At 55.4% G+C, this 14,205-nt stretch overlaps 2 protein-coding genes across 5 annotated transcripts; one reads left to right on the top strand and one right to left on the bottom strand.

Moving 5' to 3' along the window:
• The first annotated feature begins 115 nt into the window (after positions 1-115).
• UBE2C (ubiquitin conjugating enzyme E2 C) lies at positions 116-4,872 on the top strand. Of its 4 annotated transcripts, XM_025875455.2 has the most exons (7): positions 116-287; positions 862-1,011; positions 1,570-1,597; positions 2,376-2,462; positions 3,734-3,938; positions 4,048-4,107; positions 4,614-4,872. In XM_025875455.2, exons 1-7 carry the CDS (start codon positions 262-264, stop codon positions 4,670-4,672), a joined length of 615 nt encoding a protein of 204 aa, XP_025731240.1. In that variant the 5' UTR covers positions 116-261; the 3' UTR covers positions 4,673-4,872. The 4 variants fall into 4 exon arrangements, with proteins under 4 accessions (XP_025731240.1, XP_025731241.1, XP_025731242.1 ...); XM_025875456.2 differs by having other exon boundaries at positions 116-1,011; XM_025875457.2 differs by lacking the exon at positions 2,376-2,462 and having other exon boundaries at positions 4,614-4,871.
• A 4,386-nt stretch (positions 4,873-9,258) lies between these two features.
• On the bottom strand, positions 9,259-10,425 carry TNNC2 (troponin C2, fast skeletal type). The gene is made up of 5 exons (XM_025875321.2): positions 10,374-10,425; positions 10,090-10,233; positions 9,884-9,998; positions 9,586-9,722; positions 9,259-9,437 (listed from the first exon to the last, which is right to left on the bottom strand). Exons 1-5 carry the CDS (start codon positions 10,381-10,383, stop codon positions 9,406-9,408), a joined length of 438 nt encoding a protein of 145 aa, XP_025731106.2. The 5' UTR covers positions 10,384-10,425; the 3' UTR covers positions 9,259-9,405.
• Positions 10,426-14,205: the final 3,780 nt, after the last annotated feature.

The following is a 14,205-nucleotide window of genomic DNA, read 5'->3' as shown; positions in this document are numbered from 1 at the left end:
TTGTAGGGGCTGACGAAATACCAAGGGATCTAGATGTGAGTGTAGGAAAAAAGGACCAGGTACCCCTCCCCCATCGCAGGTCGGACCCAGTAAGGTCCCACTGCCCCGTGCCTATCTGCTTTATGAGACAAAGCTGGGAACACCGTGTACCCTGCAAACCTTCCCTGTTTCTTATTTCTTCATCCCCTAAGGTACAGAAGTGGCAGGACGTGTTGGCTGGCACCATAGGGGTTGACGACAGACCGGAAGAAAAGTGCGGAGATGCTTTTATTGTCCCCGTCTTACAGGTGAAAATACTAAATGCCGTGTCCGGGGTCACACAGCAAACCGTCGGAGAGGCTGCTGTAGGAGCCTGTTTCCAACAGTCTCCTGGCTCTGGCCGTCATACCCCTCCTATAAGGTCCCTACAGAGGTGTCGGGGACATTAAAATATGTGGAGGAGCAAGGGTTTCCCGGTTCAGGGAAGGGTACCGCTGTCGCCAGACCGGAGACGTTCCCTCCTGGGAGTGGGGATCCCGGCTGAGCGCGCCAGGAGCTCGCTCTGGTAGCCAGTCCTGGGACCTGAAAGTGTTCATCCCACGTGGACTTTTTGTCGGCCCTTTAATGGTCGGCGTTTTCCAAAGGCCACCAATCCGCTGCAGATTCGTTAGTTAATGACAGCCTCTTCTGCCAATCGCCCTTCAGAAGCAGGTTTCCACCGCCCAATATTGGTGCGCTGGGGGGTGGGTCTAGCAGTTGCGCAGTGACACAGCGCTCTGGCGCGCCCCATTGGCTGGATCAAACCCAAGCGAGCCGCTGATTGGCCGGTGCTGCCGGAGGGTTACAATTCAAACGCGGGCGGGCGGGCCGCCGGCCCTGCAGTTGCAGTCGTGCTCTCCGAGTTCCTGTCTCTCTCCCCGCACCACCCGGGATGGCCTCCCAGAACCGCGACCCAGCTGCCGCCAGCGTCGCCGCCGCCCGCAAAGGAGCCGAGCCCAGCGGGGGCGCCGCCCGGGGCCCCGTGGGCAAGAGGTGAGGAGTGTGGAGTCACACTGGCCGGGCCCGGCACGCCCTGGGCCTTGGGGTCCAGAGCTCGGACTTCCGGGCCCCCACCTCCTCCTGGAGTGGGTAGATGTGCGGGGGCAGGAGGGGACGCCGGGAGCTCGGGCTGCCCTTAGAGGGCCCCCCGAAGGAGGACAGAAGGGGGAGGTACGCCGCCATGATCCTCCGCGGGTGAGCCAAGGTGAAAGTGTGCCTGGGACCTTCGGTGGCTCGGCGAGGTAGGGAGGGGGAGTGGGGACGGAAGCGGGGAGAAACTGGGATCCGGCACAGGGAGAGAGACGTCAGAGAAGCCGAGGGGCTTAAGAACGAGGCAGAACCGTCCTGCCGGAACCTGGAATTAGGAAGGGTGAGGACTCCCTGGGGCTCTTCGGTGGAAATGGGAGTGAGTGTGCCGCAGCTGAGTCTGGCCTCAGGGTAGGGGAAGCCTCCATGACAGCTCCCCCAGAGATTCTGGGGTGAGGGAAGAAGCACCGCGTGGAGCCCTGGCCCATCCAGACTCCCGGGTGACTCCCAACGCTTATGTTGCAGGCTACAGCAGGAGCTGATGACCCTCATGGTGAGTGACTACCTGCCCAGACCCCCAGGCCAATTGATCCACCCTCCACCTCCCCACTCACTTATCAGTAGCCTCCTTTCCTACATCGGGCTCTTTGCTAGACACAGCACAGGGGATAAAAAGATGAGTCCACTTTCCTCTTCTGGGAAGAAGTTAATAGACCCCGCCTACACCTTTCTTTCCAGCAGTGTCTACTCCAGATCCCTCCCCCCCCCACCCCCACCACCACCATGAAGTTCCCTCTAAAATACAGTTCCCTGAAGCCATGCAAGGCCTTCTTCTCTCTATGCTGCCTGGCCCTACTGCCCTGCCCTGAGATTTAACCACACCCAACCCCCCCTTACTATTCTTAGGGAAGACGCCTGTCGTACTTTTCAAGTAATTTTTCCTAGATGACCTTGTCTACTTTAACCCTGACTATCCAACTCAGATCCGTCAATGCCAATATTCCCTATCTCCCTAGTCTGTGAATGGTCTTGAGGCTTTGTATGTAACCAGCCCTAACTAGCATGTCAAACTGGATTCCCAGCATCCAACAAGATTGCGGGCACAGAGCTGCTTTGTATTTTTTCTGCATAACCCTTCCCTCCTTAACACACCCCAGTGCTGCTCCCCAAAGGGGCAGGTTCAGCCCCAAGAATTGAGTCACTTCCTCAAAAAAGCCCATCAGTTTGAGCCAAATTTTGGATCAAAATTTGATGAGCTTAAGGGGAAGGATTTCACCTACTGACCCCCAAAAGTGTACTGTGCAGCCCAGCAGATGTTGTTTCTTCCCCAGATGTCTGGTGACAAAGGCATCTCTGCCTTCCCTGAATCCGACAACCTTTTCAAATGGGTGGGGACCATCCATGGGGCAGCAGGCACAGTAAGTGCAGGGTGAGGTAGGTGAGTGTGACTTTGCGGGGTCTGGGGGCGGGGCTGGGGTGAAAACCAAGTGCAGGTCGCGAGCTTCGAGCCTGGCTCAACACATGCCTGGCTCAACACGTGCCTGTCCTGTTCTGGTGCTCTGAGCCCGGGGCCCTTGTCTCTCCCTCTGTCCAGGAAGACATTGGGTTGAAAGCAGGGCTGTCCATCTCAGATGCCTATAGGGGCCCGAACAGAAAGAAGGATGGAGGGTACGTGAGGACTTTGGCCAGTGGGAGGGCACCAGTCTCAAGATGGCAGCTTCCCATTGCTGCATATCTGGTTAAGGATGAGTCAGAAATCCAGGGGCGCCTGGCTGGCACAGTCAGTGAACGTGCAACTCTTGATCTCGGTGTTAAACATTCAGGCCCCATGTTGGGTGTAGAGATTACTGAAAAACGAAACCTTTTTAAAAAAACAAATTCAGAGGCGCCTGGGTGGCTCAGTCGTTAAGCGTCTGCCTTCGGCTCGAGTCTGGGATCTCAGGGTCCTGGGATCGAGCCCCGCATCGGGCTCCCTGCTCGGCGGGGAGCCTGCTTCTCCCTCTCCCACTCCCCCTGCTTGTGTTCCCTCTCTCTCTCTCTTTCTCGCTGTGTCTCTCTCTGTCAAATAAATAAATAAAATCTTGAAGAAAAATAAATAAATAAAATAAAAATTTAAAAAATTCAGTGCGGCGCCTGAGTGGCTCAGTGGGTTAAGCGGCTGCCTTCGGCTCAGGTCGTGATTCCAGGGTCCTGGGATCGAGCCCCACATCGGGCTCCCTGCTCGGCGGGAAGCCTGCTTCTCCCTTTCCCACTCCCCCTGCTTGTGTTCCCTCCCTTGCTGTGTCTCTGTCAGATAAATAAATAAAATCTTTAATAGTAAAAAAAAAAAGGTAGCAGCACCTCAAGTGTCCATTCATGGACACAAAAGGGAATATTATTTTTAAAAAAACAAAAACAAATTCAGGTGTGTGTCTAAAATATCCTAATTTTTACATGTCAGCAGCTAATGTTGTGGCTGACTAAAGCACAGCTGTGGTAGTCCTCAGGATGCCAGTTTACACTGAAGGATCACTGATGTTCCTACCAGATAGGAGAGAAAGTACCACAGCCAGTGTAACACTTTGTCTTTTGTCAAGTCCCAGGCAAACCCAAAGGTCCTTACAAGCCCCTTACCAGGGCTTGGGTTGGGATATGAGGCTCAGGGTGGGAGGCTCACTCCCCCCCCCCCCCCCCGTTTCTCCAATGCCAGGTTTATGAAGACCTGAGGTATAAGCTCTCGCTGGAGTTCCCCAGTGGCTACCCTTACAACGCGCCCACGGTGAAGTTCCTCACACCCTGCTACCACCCCAACGTGGACACCCAGGGAAATATCTGCCTGGACATCCTGAAGGACAAGTGGTCTGCCCTGTATGATGTCAGGACCATCCTGCTGTCCATCCAGAGCCTGCTAGGAGGTGACTTCTGAGACCAGCGCCTCCCCCCTGAGACTGGGAACCTGTCCGGACCGCCCCCACCCCCAGCTAGCCTCTTCTACTTAACCATTCTCTTTCTTTCCATCCACAGAACCAAACATTGATAGTCCTTTGAACACGCATGCTGCCGAGCTCTGGAAAAACCCCACAGGTGGGTCCTTCATCCTTCTCGGGCACCGGGTGATCCCTCCCCAATATTCAAAGGCTCCCTCAAACAGAAGGATCCTGGTGACTTGGGATTGTGTCCTGAGGACTGGGTTGGGGTGGGTGGTTAACCCAGATAACCCAGTTTCTACCTCTGCCTCGGTGTTTCTGATTTGCCTGTTTGCTGTAAAATCAGAAAGCTAACTTTCTACAGTAATGTAGGTTGAGGGACTTTTTAAGTAGAAAGCAAACTTTGTGTAAATGACTTGCTCACTAAAAACCCCAGTCACCTCCCCAGCATCCCTGGGAGCAGAACCCATCCAGGAGACCTGACCAGGCAGCCCGCAGCAGGAGAATCTATTGTGTCAGGAAATCTCCCCAGCTCCCCAGACTTCTCCCACCTTTGTATCCTTGCCTGCCCCCTTGCCCACTGTAACCCTTGTAACCTGATGTTACTGGGCCCCTTGTAACCTTGTCCCCACCACTCCCTGAGACCTGCCTGTTCTCTTCCAGCCTTTAAGAAGTATCTGCAAGAAACCTACTCGAAGCAGGTCTCCAGCCAAGATCCCTGACTGTCCAGCCTCTCTCTTTGTGTTGTCTTTTTATTTTCTCCTTAGATAGTCTTTCTCTTCATTTCTGTCTAGGACTCTGTATCTTAAGCTGTGGTGTCATTTTTGTTTTGTTTCTGTTTTTTAAATTAAGTCTCTGGTTGAGCCCTTGTGACAAATATATTAAATAAATACATTGGGTTTTTTTTTACAAGTTGCCTTGTCGTTACCCCAGGGTTGGCAGGGCTCAGGGTGGGTGGAGTAGCATATCCCGGCTCTTGCCCTGCTGCTCTCCCCAAAGCCTGGAGGCAGCTGACAGGCTGAGTGGCTGAGCAAGGGGGTGACGAGGATTCCTTCCCTTGTGACCTTAGTCATTTCATGACTGCATCTGTTTCCACTTCTACAAGACGGTGTTACAGAATGCCTTTCTGTCGAGTTGTGACGTGTACCAGGAATGGTGGTGGATGCTGGAGCTGTCCCAGCGGAATACAGATGAGGCTGAACCAGACCTTGGAGCAAAACAGCTGTGGCTGTAGAAAGAGTATATATGCACACCTGGGTGCACAGCAGGGGCTTGGGAGGTGAGGACCAGCCACCTACTCTCTCTGAGGGGGTGTTCTGGGCCTGAGACGGAGAAAGAAGGCTCTCACGTCACCCTACAGCAGGCCGAGGGTCTGGGAGACAGCCAGGGAACACCTCTTTCCTACCACAGACCCCAGGACAGCTCGACTCAGCCCTTACCCCGGGCCCCCCCAGGAATGGCTCCACATTCCCAGGGAGTACGTTTCACCTGCTCATCTCCACCAGTGAGTCCTCCGGCCGCTGCACCCACTGGCCCAGGCCCCCAGCCCCGAGGCCCTCTTTGACACTGGGCTGCCACAGGCCCCTGGCGGGAAACTCCTGTGCTCACCAGCGGGGGAGGCAGGGGAGAAGAGCAGGCTCGGGCGATGGCCCTGGTCCAGTCCCGCAAGATCTCCGGGGTAGACCGGCACAGCAGCCAGGTGCCCTCCAGCATGGCCTGGGGGGAGGGGAGGAGACAGTAGTGGAGGGCATCAGGAAGGTTCTCCCCTTCCTTTTGCTCCTGCCAGCCCAGGCTCCTTTACTGCCCTGTGCCCCCGCTGAGCAGCGGCAGGGGCAGCAGGGGCAGGCGGGGAAGAAGCGGCCTCGGCGGGTCTGGGATGGGATTTGGATGACCTCCCCGAGTCCGTCTCCTGTGCTCCTGTTAGCTTTCCCCTGGGGGCTTGGAGCAGTGCTGCCCAATCCAAGGTGCAGATAAATCTGCCGGGGGTCTACCTCAAATGCAAACTTGGATTCAGTCAGTCTGGGTGGGGCCTGAGGTCCTACATCTCTCTTGAAATTAAAGGTGTGAGCGGTGTTCTCAAGGTTGTGGCCCTTTCACCTGCAACTTGGTAGAAATGCAGAGTCTTGGTCCCAACAAGCTCTCCAGGATTTTGATGCCCTCTCAACGTTGAAAACCCCTGGCTAGAGGATGTCTAGGAAGAGGGAGCTCAGAACCTGGCACTAGTGGTTCTTACTAGATGCTGGCCAAGGTGGGCGAACCTTTCTGCCTGCCTTAGGATGCCTCTCCACGTGGTCTTTGATCAAAGTGTTTGCCCCCCTCCCCAGGATGGCCACATGGCCTGCCTCGTGTCAGACCCAGGGACTGACTGTAGTTTAGAACCAAGCAGAGTGTTCCTTGGAATTAATTCCTGGCAGAAAGTAGAATTCTTTTACTAATAGGGTTGTTAAAAGGGGAGGGAGTCTGGGCAGCGGTGCAGACAGCTGCAGATGGAAGAAAGTCAAGCAGACACGAGTAGCTAGGAAATGGACGTGACACCGAGACGCCGGCCTCCAGCAGCGACGCCTTAGCAGCCCAGTTTCATGAGCCAGTAAGTCCCTTTTTAGTTTAAGTCTGTTTGCTTTAGGTTTCAGTACTTGCAACAAAAAGAAGCCCAGTTCAGTAAGGATTAGAAGGTATCATTGTTCCCATTCACCCCATAAAATTACTGAGTGCCTACAAAGTAAAAGCCCTATGCTTGGGGCTGGGGATAAAGCAGGGGAAAGGACACGACCCTGTCCTCAGAGGCTGAAGTTCGGGGGCAGATAAGCGTGTCAGCGGGGTAGAGTGAGTGCCATACAGAGGGGCGGTGTAGAGCTCAAACCCAGCAGGCCCCACACCACCCCCATGCTACTTGCCTACACTTAGACTTAACCTCTCTGTAAAAAGGAAATATTAGTAGCTACTTCATAGGCTAGATGGGCCTTGGAATAGTGCCTGGCGTATCGGGTAATGAATGTCAGCTGCTAGTCTCGCATGTTACAAGAGCTCAGAGGTGGGGTACCTAATGAAGACCAAGAGGGTCAAGGAGGACTTCCTGGAGAAGGTGATGGGGTATTCACTGCTGGCAAAGTAGCCTGGCAGTCAGTTCACCTAGGGTGTGTAAGGCCTTTCAGCTAAAGGCCTTTAATTAAAATGCAGGGCTTTACCTTGAGGCCGCTAATGCAGCCTGGAGTAGGGCAGGGATGTGATCAGATTTGGTTTCAGAAAGCCGCTTCTGGGGAATAAATGGCAGGGAGGTTACTGTTCTCAGCAACGTGGTGAGCAATGGCGGGCGGCCTGAGCCACAACACCGGGTGGGCTCAGAGAGGGGACAGAAGGAAAGCAGCAGGGCAGAGTCAGTTACAAGCGGCAAGGGGGCTCCAGAACCCCTGCCTTAGGCCCACCCCTCAGGGTACCATCTCTGAGATAAGGGAGCACTGGAGAACAAGGTGAGCGGGATTTATCAGCTTCGGGCAGGACCAGTCTCAAGTACTCAGGACACACAGGTAGAACTGTCAACAGGTACACGGGGGCTACGGTTAAGAGCCTTGCTCTTGTCTCCACCAAATGTCCGCGTGCCTGGCTACGTCAGCTCACTCTGCCTTGGTTTCCTCCACTGTAAAAGGGGGAGAACAGTATCCGACTGCCTCGAGGGTTGTGCGCACGAACGGGACCTGCCTGCAAGGCACAGGGCCCAGCACACAGGAAGCAGTCCTAGTGACGAGGACTGATCCCGGCTGGAGATACAAACTGGGGAACACGAATGGCTCAGCAAGGGGAGCAGAGAACACAAAGGACTTGGAGAGGGAGAACTGTGGCAAAGAATAACAGTACAGCTCAATGTTTCAAGGTGATAGTAGTGATATTAATGATAGCTGTTATTAAGTGCTTAGTATGTGCCATGCTCTGTTCTAAGCACTCCGCACTGCACACACTAACTTGTTCTCACAACCCTGCAAGGTAGGTACTGTCGTTATCCCCATTTTACAGCACAGGAAACCGAAGCACGGAATGGTTTGTCACCAGCAATGAGGACTCAAACTCTAAAAGCGAGATCACCGGGCGCCTGGGTGGCTCAGTCGTTAAGTGTCTGCCTTCGGCTCATGTCATGATCCCACCAGGGTCCTGGGATCGGGCTCCCTGCTCCACGGGAGGCCTGCTTCTCCCTCTCCCACTCCCCCTGCTTGTGTTCCTGCTCCCGCGCGCTCTCTCTGTCTGTCAAGTTAATAAATAAAATCTTTTTAAAAAAATTAAAAAAAACAAAAGCGAAATCAGCACTGCACTGCGTTAGCTTGGCCCTGATGCCTGCTCTAACTGACGGTGTGTGCAAAGAGCTCTGGAAGCCAGTGGGAGCAGAGATCAAGGGACAAGAGAGTATCTGAGCTGGGTTGAAAACTTTGCCAGGCTTATTAGAGGAGGAAGGGCATTCCAAGGAGGGAGAACAGCATGAGCAAAAGCCCAAAGGCTTGAAATCGCACCCCCGCTGTCCAGAGCAGGAGCGACAAATTGCCCAGTGTGGCTGGAACCTGAGACGGGAAGGAGGGGAAAGGAATTTGGACGTGATTCTAGAAGCAAAGGGAGCCTTGAAGGTCTTTCAACAGGGGAGCAGCCAGGTCAGATTTCTTTTAGCTAGTTCCTGCTAATGGGCCCTGTGTTGAGGGCATTGGCCGGAGCTGGAGGCAGGGATTCAGGGTGGAGACGATGACGTCAGAACTTCCTTCCCGGCTGTGTACCCCCCACCCTCCCGTCCCATCTCCTGTATGGAGCACCTAGAAACGCCCAGAAGAGATGAAGTAGAAAAAGTCAAGCAGGAATGAATGCTGCCCAGAACGGATGCGTACGATGCTCACTTTCCCATCCCCAGCCCGGTAGCCTGCACCCAAGACTCCAGAAAGGAAGGACGGTGGGGAAGCAAAGGGGCCTCACCTCGGCCTCCCCCGCGTTCCCCCGCGTTCCAGCCGCCAGCCACGCCCTCACCCTACCCTCCATCCCCGGCACCCTCACCCCGACAGCTCCAAGCCCGCACCACCCCCACCACCACCCCCAACCCGCCGGCCTCCCTCCTCCAGCGCCAGGCGCCACCGAAGCCCCTTCGGCCGAGCTGTCCACGCCCAGCTCCAGCTGCGGGGACCCCGGCCCTGCGCCTCGGTGCTTCCCGCAGCTCAGATCCCCCCTCCTCGGAGCCCCGAGGACGCTCGGGTGGCGCCCTGGACGGCGACCCAGTCAGGCAGGCCCTAACACCCACACCCACCCCGCGCTCCTCCTCTCACTCCGGCTACGCGCTTTGCGGTGTCTGCTTTTATTCCCTCTGGACACAGAGCCAGCAGGGGCCGCGCCTCCCTCTCGGGGCGGAGAAGGGGACGGGGCAGGGGGGGACGGGAGTGGCACCGCCCTCGCCCGAGGGACGCGCGGTGTGGGCGGAGGCGAGGGCGACTTCTTACTGCACGCCTTCCATCATCTTCAGGAACTCTGCGGGGACGGGGAGGGGAAGCATAAATTGCACGGCACCGGCGAGAGCTCCCCACCCTGCCCACAAGGCCACGGAGTGCCGCGTGGGGGCCACGCCCCGGGCGTTCCCGCGTGGCCCCGCCCCCCGCCGCGCTCCCGCGGGCCTCACCGTCGAAGTCAATGCGGCCGTCGTTGTTCTTGTCACCGTCTTTCATTAGGGATTCGAGCTCCTCGTCTGTCACGTGCTCCCCAGAGGCCCTGAAAATCTCAGCCAGCTCTTCCGCATCGATGTAGCCGTCTGCGTTCCTTCGGGGCGAAACGACAAGGCAGGACTCAGGGCAGGCGAGGGCGAGTCGCCCTGGCCACGGCGACGCCCCCTCCCGCACCCGCGCGCGGAGAGCCGAAGCGCCCCGCCGGCGGGACTCGCCGAGCTCAGCGCCTTCTCGGCCCCCAGGCCCCCAGTGCACCTGTCAAAGATGCGGAAGCACTCGGCCAGCTCCTCCTCGCTCTTCCCCTTCGCATCCTCTTTCATCTGGCGCACCATCATGACCAAGAACTCCTCGAAGTCGATGGTGCCGCTCCCTGAGGGGAGCAGGGGGTTGAGTGAGCCTCAGCCCTGCATGCCCCCCTCTCCCCACCATCGCAGCCCCGCCTCGGAGGACCACCTGCTCACCGTCTTCGTCCACCTCCTCGATGATGGCATCCAGCTCCTCTTTGGTGGGTGTCTGGCCCAGCATCCTCATCACCGTGCCCAACTCCTTGACGCTGATGTCCCCGCCACCATCAGCGTCAAACATGTCGAAGGCAGCCTTGAACTCTGGAAGAGGCAGAGGACTGAGGCGGGCTCGGCTGGACTGTCAGCCTCACACCTTCTCTCCCACCCTGCCCAGACACTGAACACTGCCCAGCACACCTCCACCCAGCAGCCAGCCCTCCCACCTGCACTCCTGCACTCACCAGCGATCATCTCCTCGCTGAGGTAGGACCGGGCCTCCGCCTGCTGGTCAGTCTGCAGAAGACACAGAGTCAGAGAGCAGAAGGGGCGGCCCCAGAGCTCATTCTTGCCTTAACCCCATTCTCTTCAACCCCCTTCTGTCAGTGCCCTTTGGTCTTCCAGAAAAACGATTCTAAACCAGCAACACCTTCTGCATGCTCCTACAGCACCTGACCCCAGTTTTGAAGAACTAGGGAGGAAACACAGATTATGCCCAAGGTCTTCAAACTTGCTAATCAGATGTCAAGTCAGGAACCTCCCCTCCCCCCCCCCGCCCCATTAACCTCGGGCAAGTCGCTAATTCTACTCTATCTCTTCTCAGCAGCTTTTCAGGGATGAGATGACATCAGGGATGTGAAAGGGGTTTGTACGGTGCCAGCACTATTCCAGCGTCATTTCCCAGTTTTCCCTAGCTCCCAGCAGAGCCTGGCTCTGTAACAGGTGCTCAATAAATGTTTGTTCTCAAAGAAATAATAATGCAAGGCAAAGTCATTGAGCACCGGCTAGGTGTCAGGCCAGAGACTGGGCACTGAGACCAAGATTGAGACACATCATCCCTCCCCTCCAAGAACTTGCGGAGATGGAGATTTTAAGCTTCCTTCTTATCATTCAGCCATTGGAGTAAACACTACTCGTGCTGGGCAGAATATGATGGGGGGCCTTGTGGAGGTGAAAATAACATTTCGGGAGAGGGGATCCAGCCACATCTAAGCCAAGCCATCCGGCTATGGGGCTTTGCACTGAGGCTGGTGGGGAGGAGGGGCTGAGGTGGCCAAGGCATTCTTCGACCGGCTGGCCGCCGCCCTCCTCCTTGCCCTCCCCTCCGCCCTCCTCCTTGCCCATGCAGGAGGACAGGCTATTTTTAGCTTGGCATGGGCAACAGCAGCTGTCCTCCAGGGTCTAGTTACCCCTTGAAGTGACGTGGGGAAGGGGACCTCAGGGGAAATGACAGCCCCAGATTCGGACCGCTCTCTGGGAGGCCAGGGTCTCTCTAACCTTGGTCTATCTTGCCAGAAGCCCCCTCTCTTCACCCTTGGAGCTCTTGGATCGTGCACCTCAGCTGGCTTGAGACCCTGCAGGCCCCCTTTCTTCCAGACAAGTCTTCAGGAGAGTTTGGCAAGGCTTCTAGCCCACCCCTGCCACGGGCTTGCTAGGTGACTCACTTTGGCCCTCAGGGTCCCCCCCTCTACAATGAGGGAGACAAGCTAGCACCCCCTCATGGCTCCGTAACCAACACTGCCGAAGCCTCAGGTCTGCAGGGAGTCGGCAATCCCCAGGACCCCCCAACCCCTCCCCTTCCTAGAGAAGTCCAAGGCCTTCTTCCCAGGCTTCCTCCTAGACATCTGGGCCCCAGGAGCCTTCATGTTCCATCTTCAGACGTCCAATTACTGAACTACAGAGCACCCAGATCTGGCCTGGAACAGGTCCAGAAGTGCTCCAGCAAGCAAAGTGATGAAGTCCCTTCTTGTCCTTACCATGGTTGCTAGTCCCAGGGCCTCCTCTGCTGCAGGTCACCTCCTCAGCTCTCCACCACCCAAAGATGCCCTGGCCTGCTCCAGTCCCTCAGATTTGTAGGGGACACCCTCTCCTCCCACCTCCCTGCTCCCCAGGACTAGTTGCCCTGGCCAATCAGATCCTGGGGTCAGCGAGCGCCTCCTCCCCCCTCTCCCCTCCCCCCCCCGCCCCCATCCCAGAGTCCTAGCCCATTACCTAATTTAGCCAAGGGCCCTTGCAGAGAAATTTAAGCCTCTGAGCAGGTGGCAGGCCTTAATGTCCTAGATTCTTGGAAGGAGAACCCGCCCTGCTCCTCTGCCTTAGGGAACCCCTGCTCAAGGAACACACTGGCTCCAAGATGGGTGAGGACGATCGGAATCGAGAAAAGTGAAGCAGCATGGCAGAGGGGGAAGAGCACAAGCCTTGAAGGATGAAACCCAAGATCCAGATCCTGTCTCTGCAAACAGTGCACTCTTAGGCAGGCGACGTGCCACTCTGAGCTTCAGTTTCCTTCTCCGAGAGGTGGTGATGGGGACAGTCATGACCTCCCTCACAGACAGACCATGGGAAATGGGGGCCCAGCTACAAGTCACCCAACTTGTGCCCACTCCATAGGGTTGGTGCTTGGCAAGTGCAACGTCCTGTCTTTGAACCATGGTAGAGGGCAGGGGAGGGGAGGAGGGGAAAGTGACGGCCACAGTCATTGAACCTCTAGGAGGAGCCACACTCTATGATAAGCATTTTAACCACGTGATGTCACCTAGATCACCCCATCCCATGAGGGAGAAGCTAGGATTATTCCCTTTTTACTAGGGGGCTTTGTAAATCATAAAGGCCTCTAGTCATGTCAGTCATTCTTTTTTTTTTTAAGATTTTATTTATTTATTTGACAGAGAGAGAGAGACACAGAGAGAGAGGGAACACAAGCAGGGGGAGTGGGAGGGAGAAGCAGGCTTCCCGCTGAGCAGGGAGCCCGATGCGGGACTCGATCCCAGGACCCTGGGACCATGACCCGAACTGAAGGCAGATGCTTAACGACTGAGCCACCCAGGCGCCCCATGTCAGTGATTCTTATTAATCCTGAAGGGAAGTTGGGACAACCCTTGAGGAGACCTGTCCAAACAAGAAATCTAGGGAGGGGTCCAGGAGATGGGGATGCAGTTGGAGGAGAAATAAAGTTGAAAGCATATCTTCCTCTCAAGTTTACCTTCTCCGGGAAAAGGGTGTTTGGGATTCTTTTTTTTTTTTTGAGGGAGAGGGGGATTAGGGGCAGGTTCTCTAGGTGAGTAAAGGGGCAGCAGGCCCCTTCCTAGAGCTCAGTGAAGAAGTCCAGAGCAGCTCAGCTAGCCATCTGGAGAGATGGGCAGAGCAAGTCCAGTCCGAAGGGAGCCCATCCTGCAAATCCACAGGGTCCAGGCTGGGTGTTGGAGAGGTAGGCGATGCTGTGGACAGTGGCTAAGTCAACAGAAAGAGCATGAAGACAACTGAGCGCAGAGCCTGGGGCCAGTGAAAGGAGGCTGGATTCCAAGGAAGGTAGACGGACAGTGGCAGCTGGGCCACCATCTTTCTCTATTTATAGACATTCCCAAGAAAAGCTCAGTGGAGCTAGGCCAGGCTACACAAGGCCTCCACCGGCCAGGCAGAGAGCCAAGGGGCAGCGACACCAGGGGAGTCCAATTTGGACGTGAGCCCTGGAGCCACCAATGATTCCTTTGAAGCAGAGAACTTGGAACCCTCAGCAATCATTTGTTCATTAATTTGTTCTTTCATTTATTCAGGAAAATAGATAAGGTCCAAATTTATCTATTCCCTTTAACCACTCCAACCTCCATCCCCTTCCCTCCCCATCCTGCATGCTGCTCTGCTCTGGTCAGACTAAAATACAGCTCCAAACAACACCCTGTGTAGCCTCCAGGTCTTTGCACGTGCTGTTTTTTCTGCCAGGAACTCGCATCTTCTCTCTCTTTACCTGCCTACTTCACTGTAATCTTTCTCAGCTTCAATATCACTTCCTTCCGGCGCCTGGCTGGTTCAGACAGTAAAGCATGCAACTCTTGATCTTGGCGTCATGAGTGTGTGTGTGTGTGTGTGTTTATATATTTATATATTATATATTTATATAAATATTTATTTTATATATATATATTTAAAGGGGCACCTGGCTGGCCCAGTCAGTGGAGCATGTGATTCTTGATCTCCAGGTCGTAAGTTTGAGCCCCACGTTGGATGTAGAGATTACTTGGAAAAAAAAAATACAAATCAAAAATAACATCACTTCCTTCAGGATCCCAAGGGAGTCCA

The sequence above is a fragment of the Callorhinus ursinus genome, unplaced genomic scaffold (genome assembly GCF_003265705.2).
Source record: "Callorhinus ursinus isolate GAN/ISIS: 27379988/994484 unplaced genomic scaffold, GSC_fseal_2.0 scaffold38, whole genome shotgun sequence".
NCBI lineage: Eukaryota > Metazoa > Chordata > Mammalia > Carnivora > Otariidae > Callorhinus > Callorhinus ursinus.
Note: the sequence above shows the minus strand (reverse complement) of the source record. Positions and strands in the feature narration are given on the sequence as shown.

Bases quoted from the DNA above. Each gene is read 5' to 3' on its own strand.
- TNNC2 (XM_025875321.2), bottom strand. The intron at 9,723-9,883 runs GTGCACTGGGGG...TTCGCCCCGAAG, and splicing joins TGCTTCCGCATCTTTGACAG to GAACGCAGACGGCTACATCG. The intron at 9,438-9,585 runs GTGAGGCCCGCG...CCGTCCCCGCAG, and splicing joins CGGCCGCATTGACTTCGACG to AGTTCCTGAAGATGATGGAA.
- UBE2C (XM_025875455.2), top strand. From the start codon at position 262: ATGCTTTTATTGTCCCCGTCTTACAG. The intron at 288-861 runs GTGAAAATACTA...CCGGCCCTGCAG, and splicing joins TTATTGTCCCCGTCTTACAG to TTGCAGTCGTGCTCTCCGAG. The intron at 4,108-4,613 runs GTGGGTCCTTCA...GTTCTCTTCCAG, and splicing joins GCTCTGGAAAAACCCCACAG to CCTTTAAGAAGTATCTGCAA.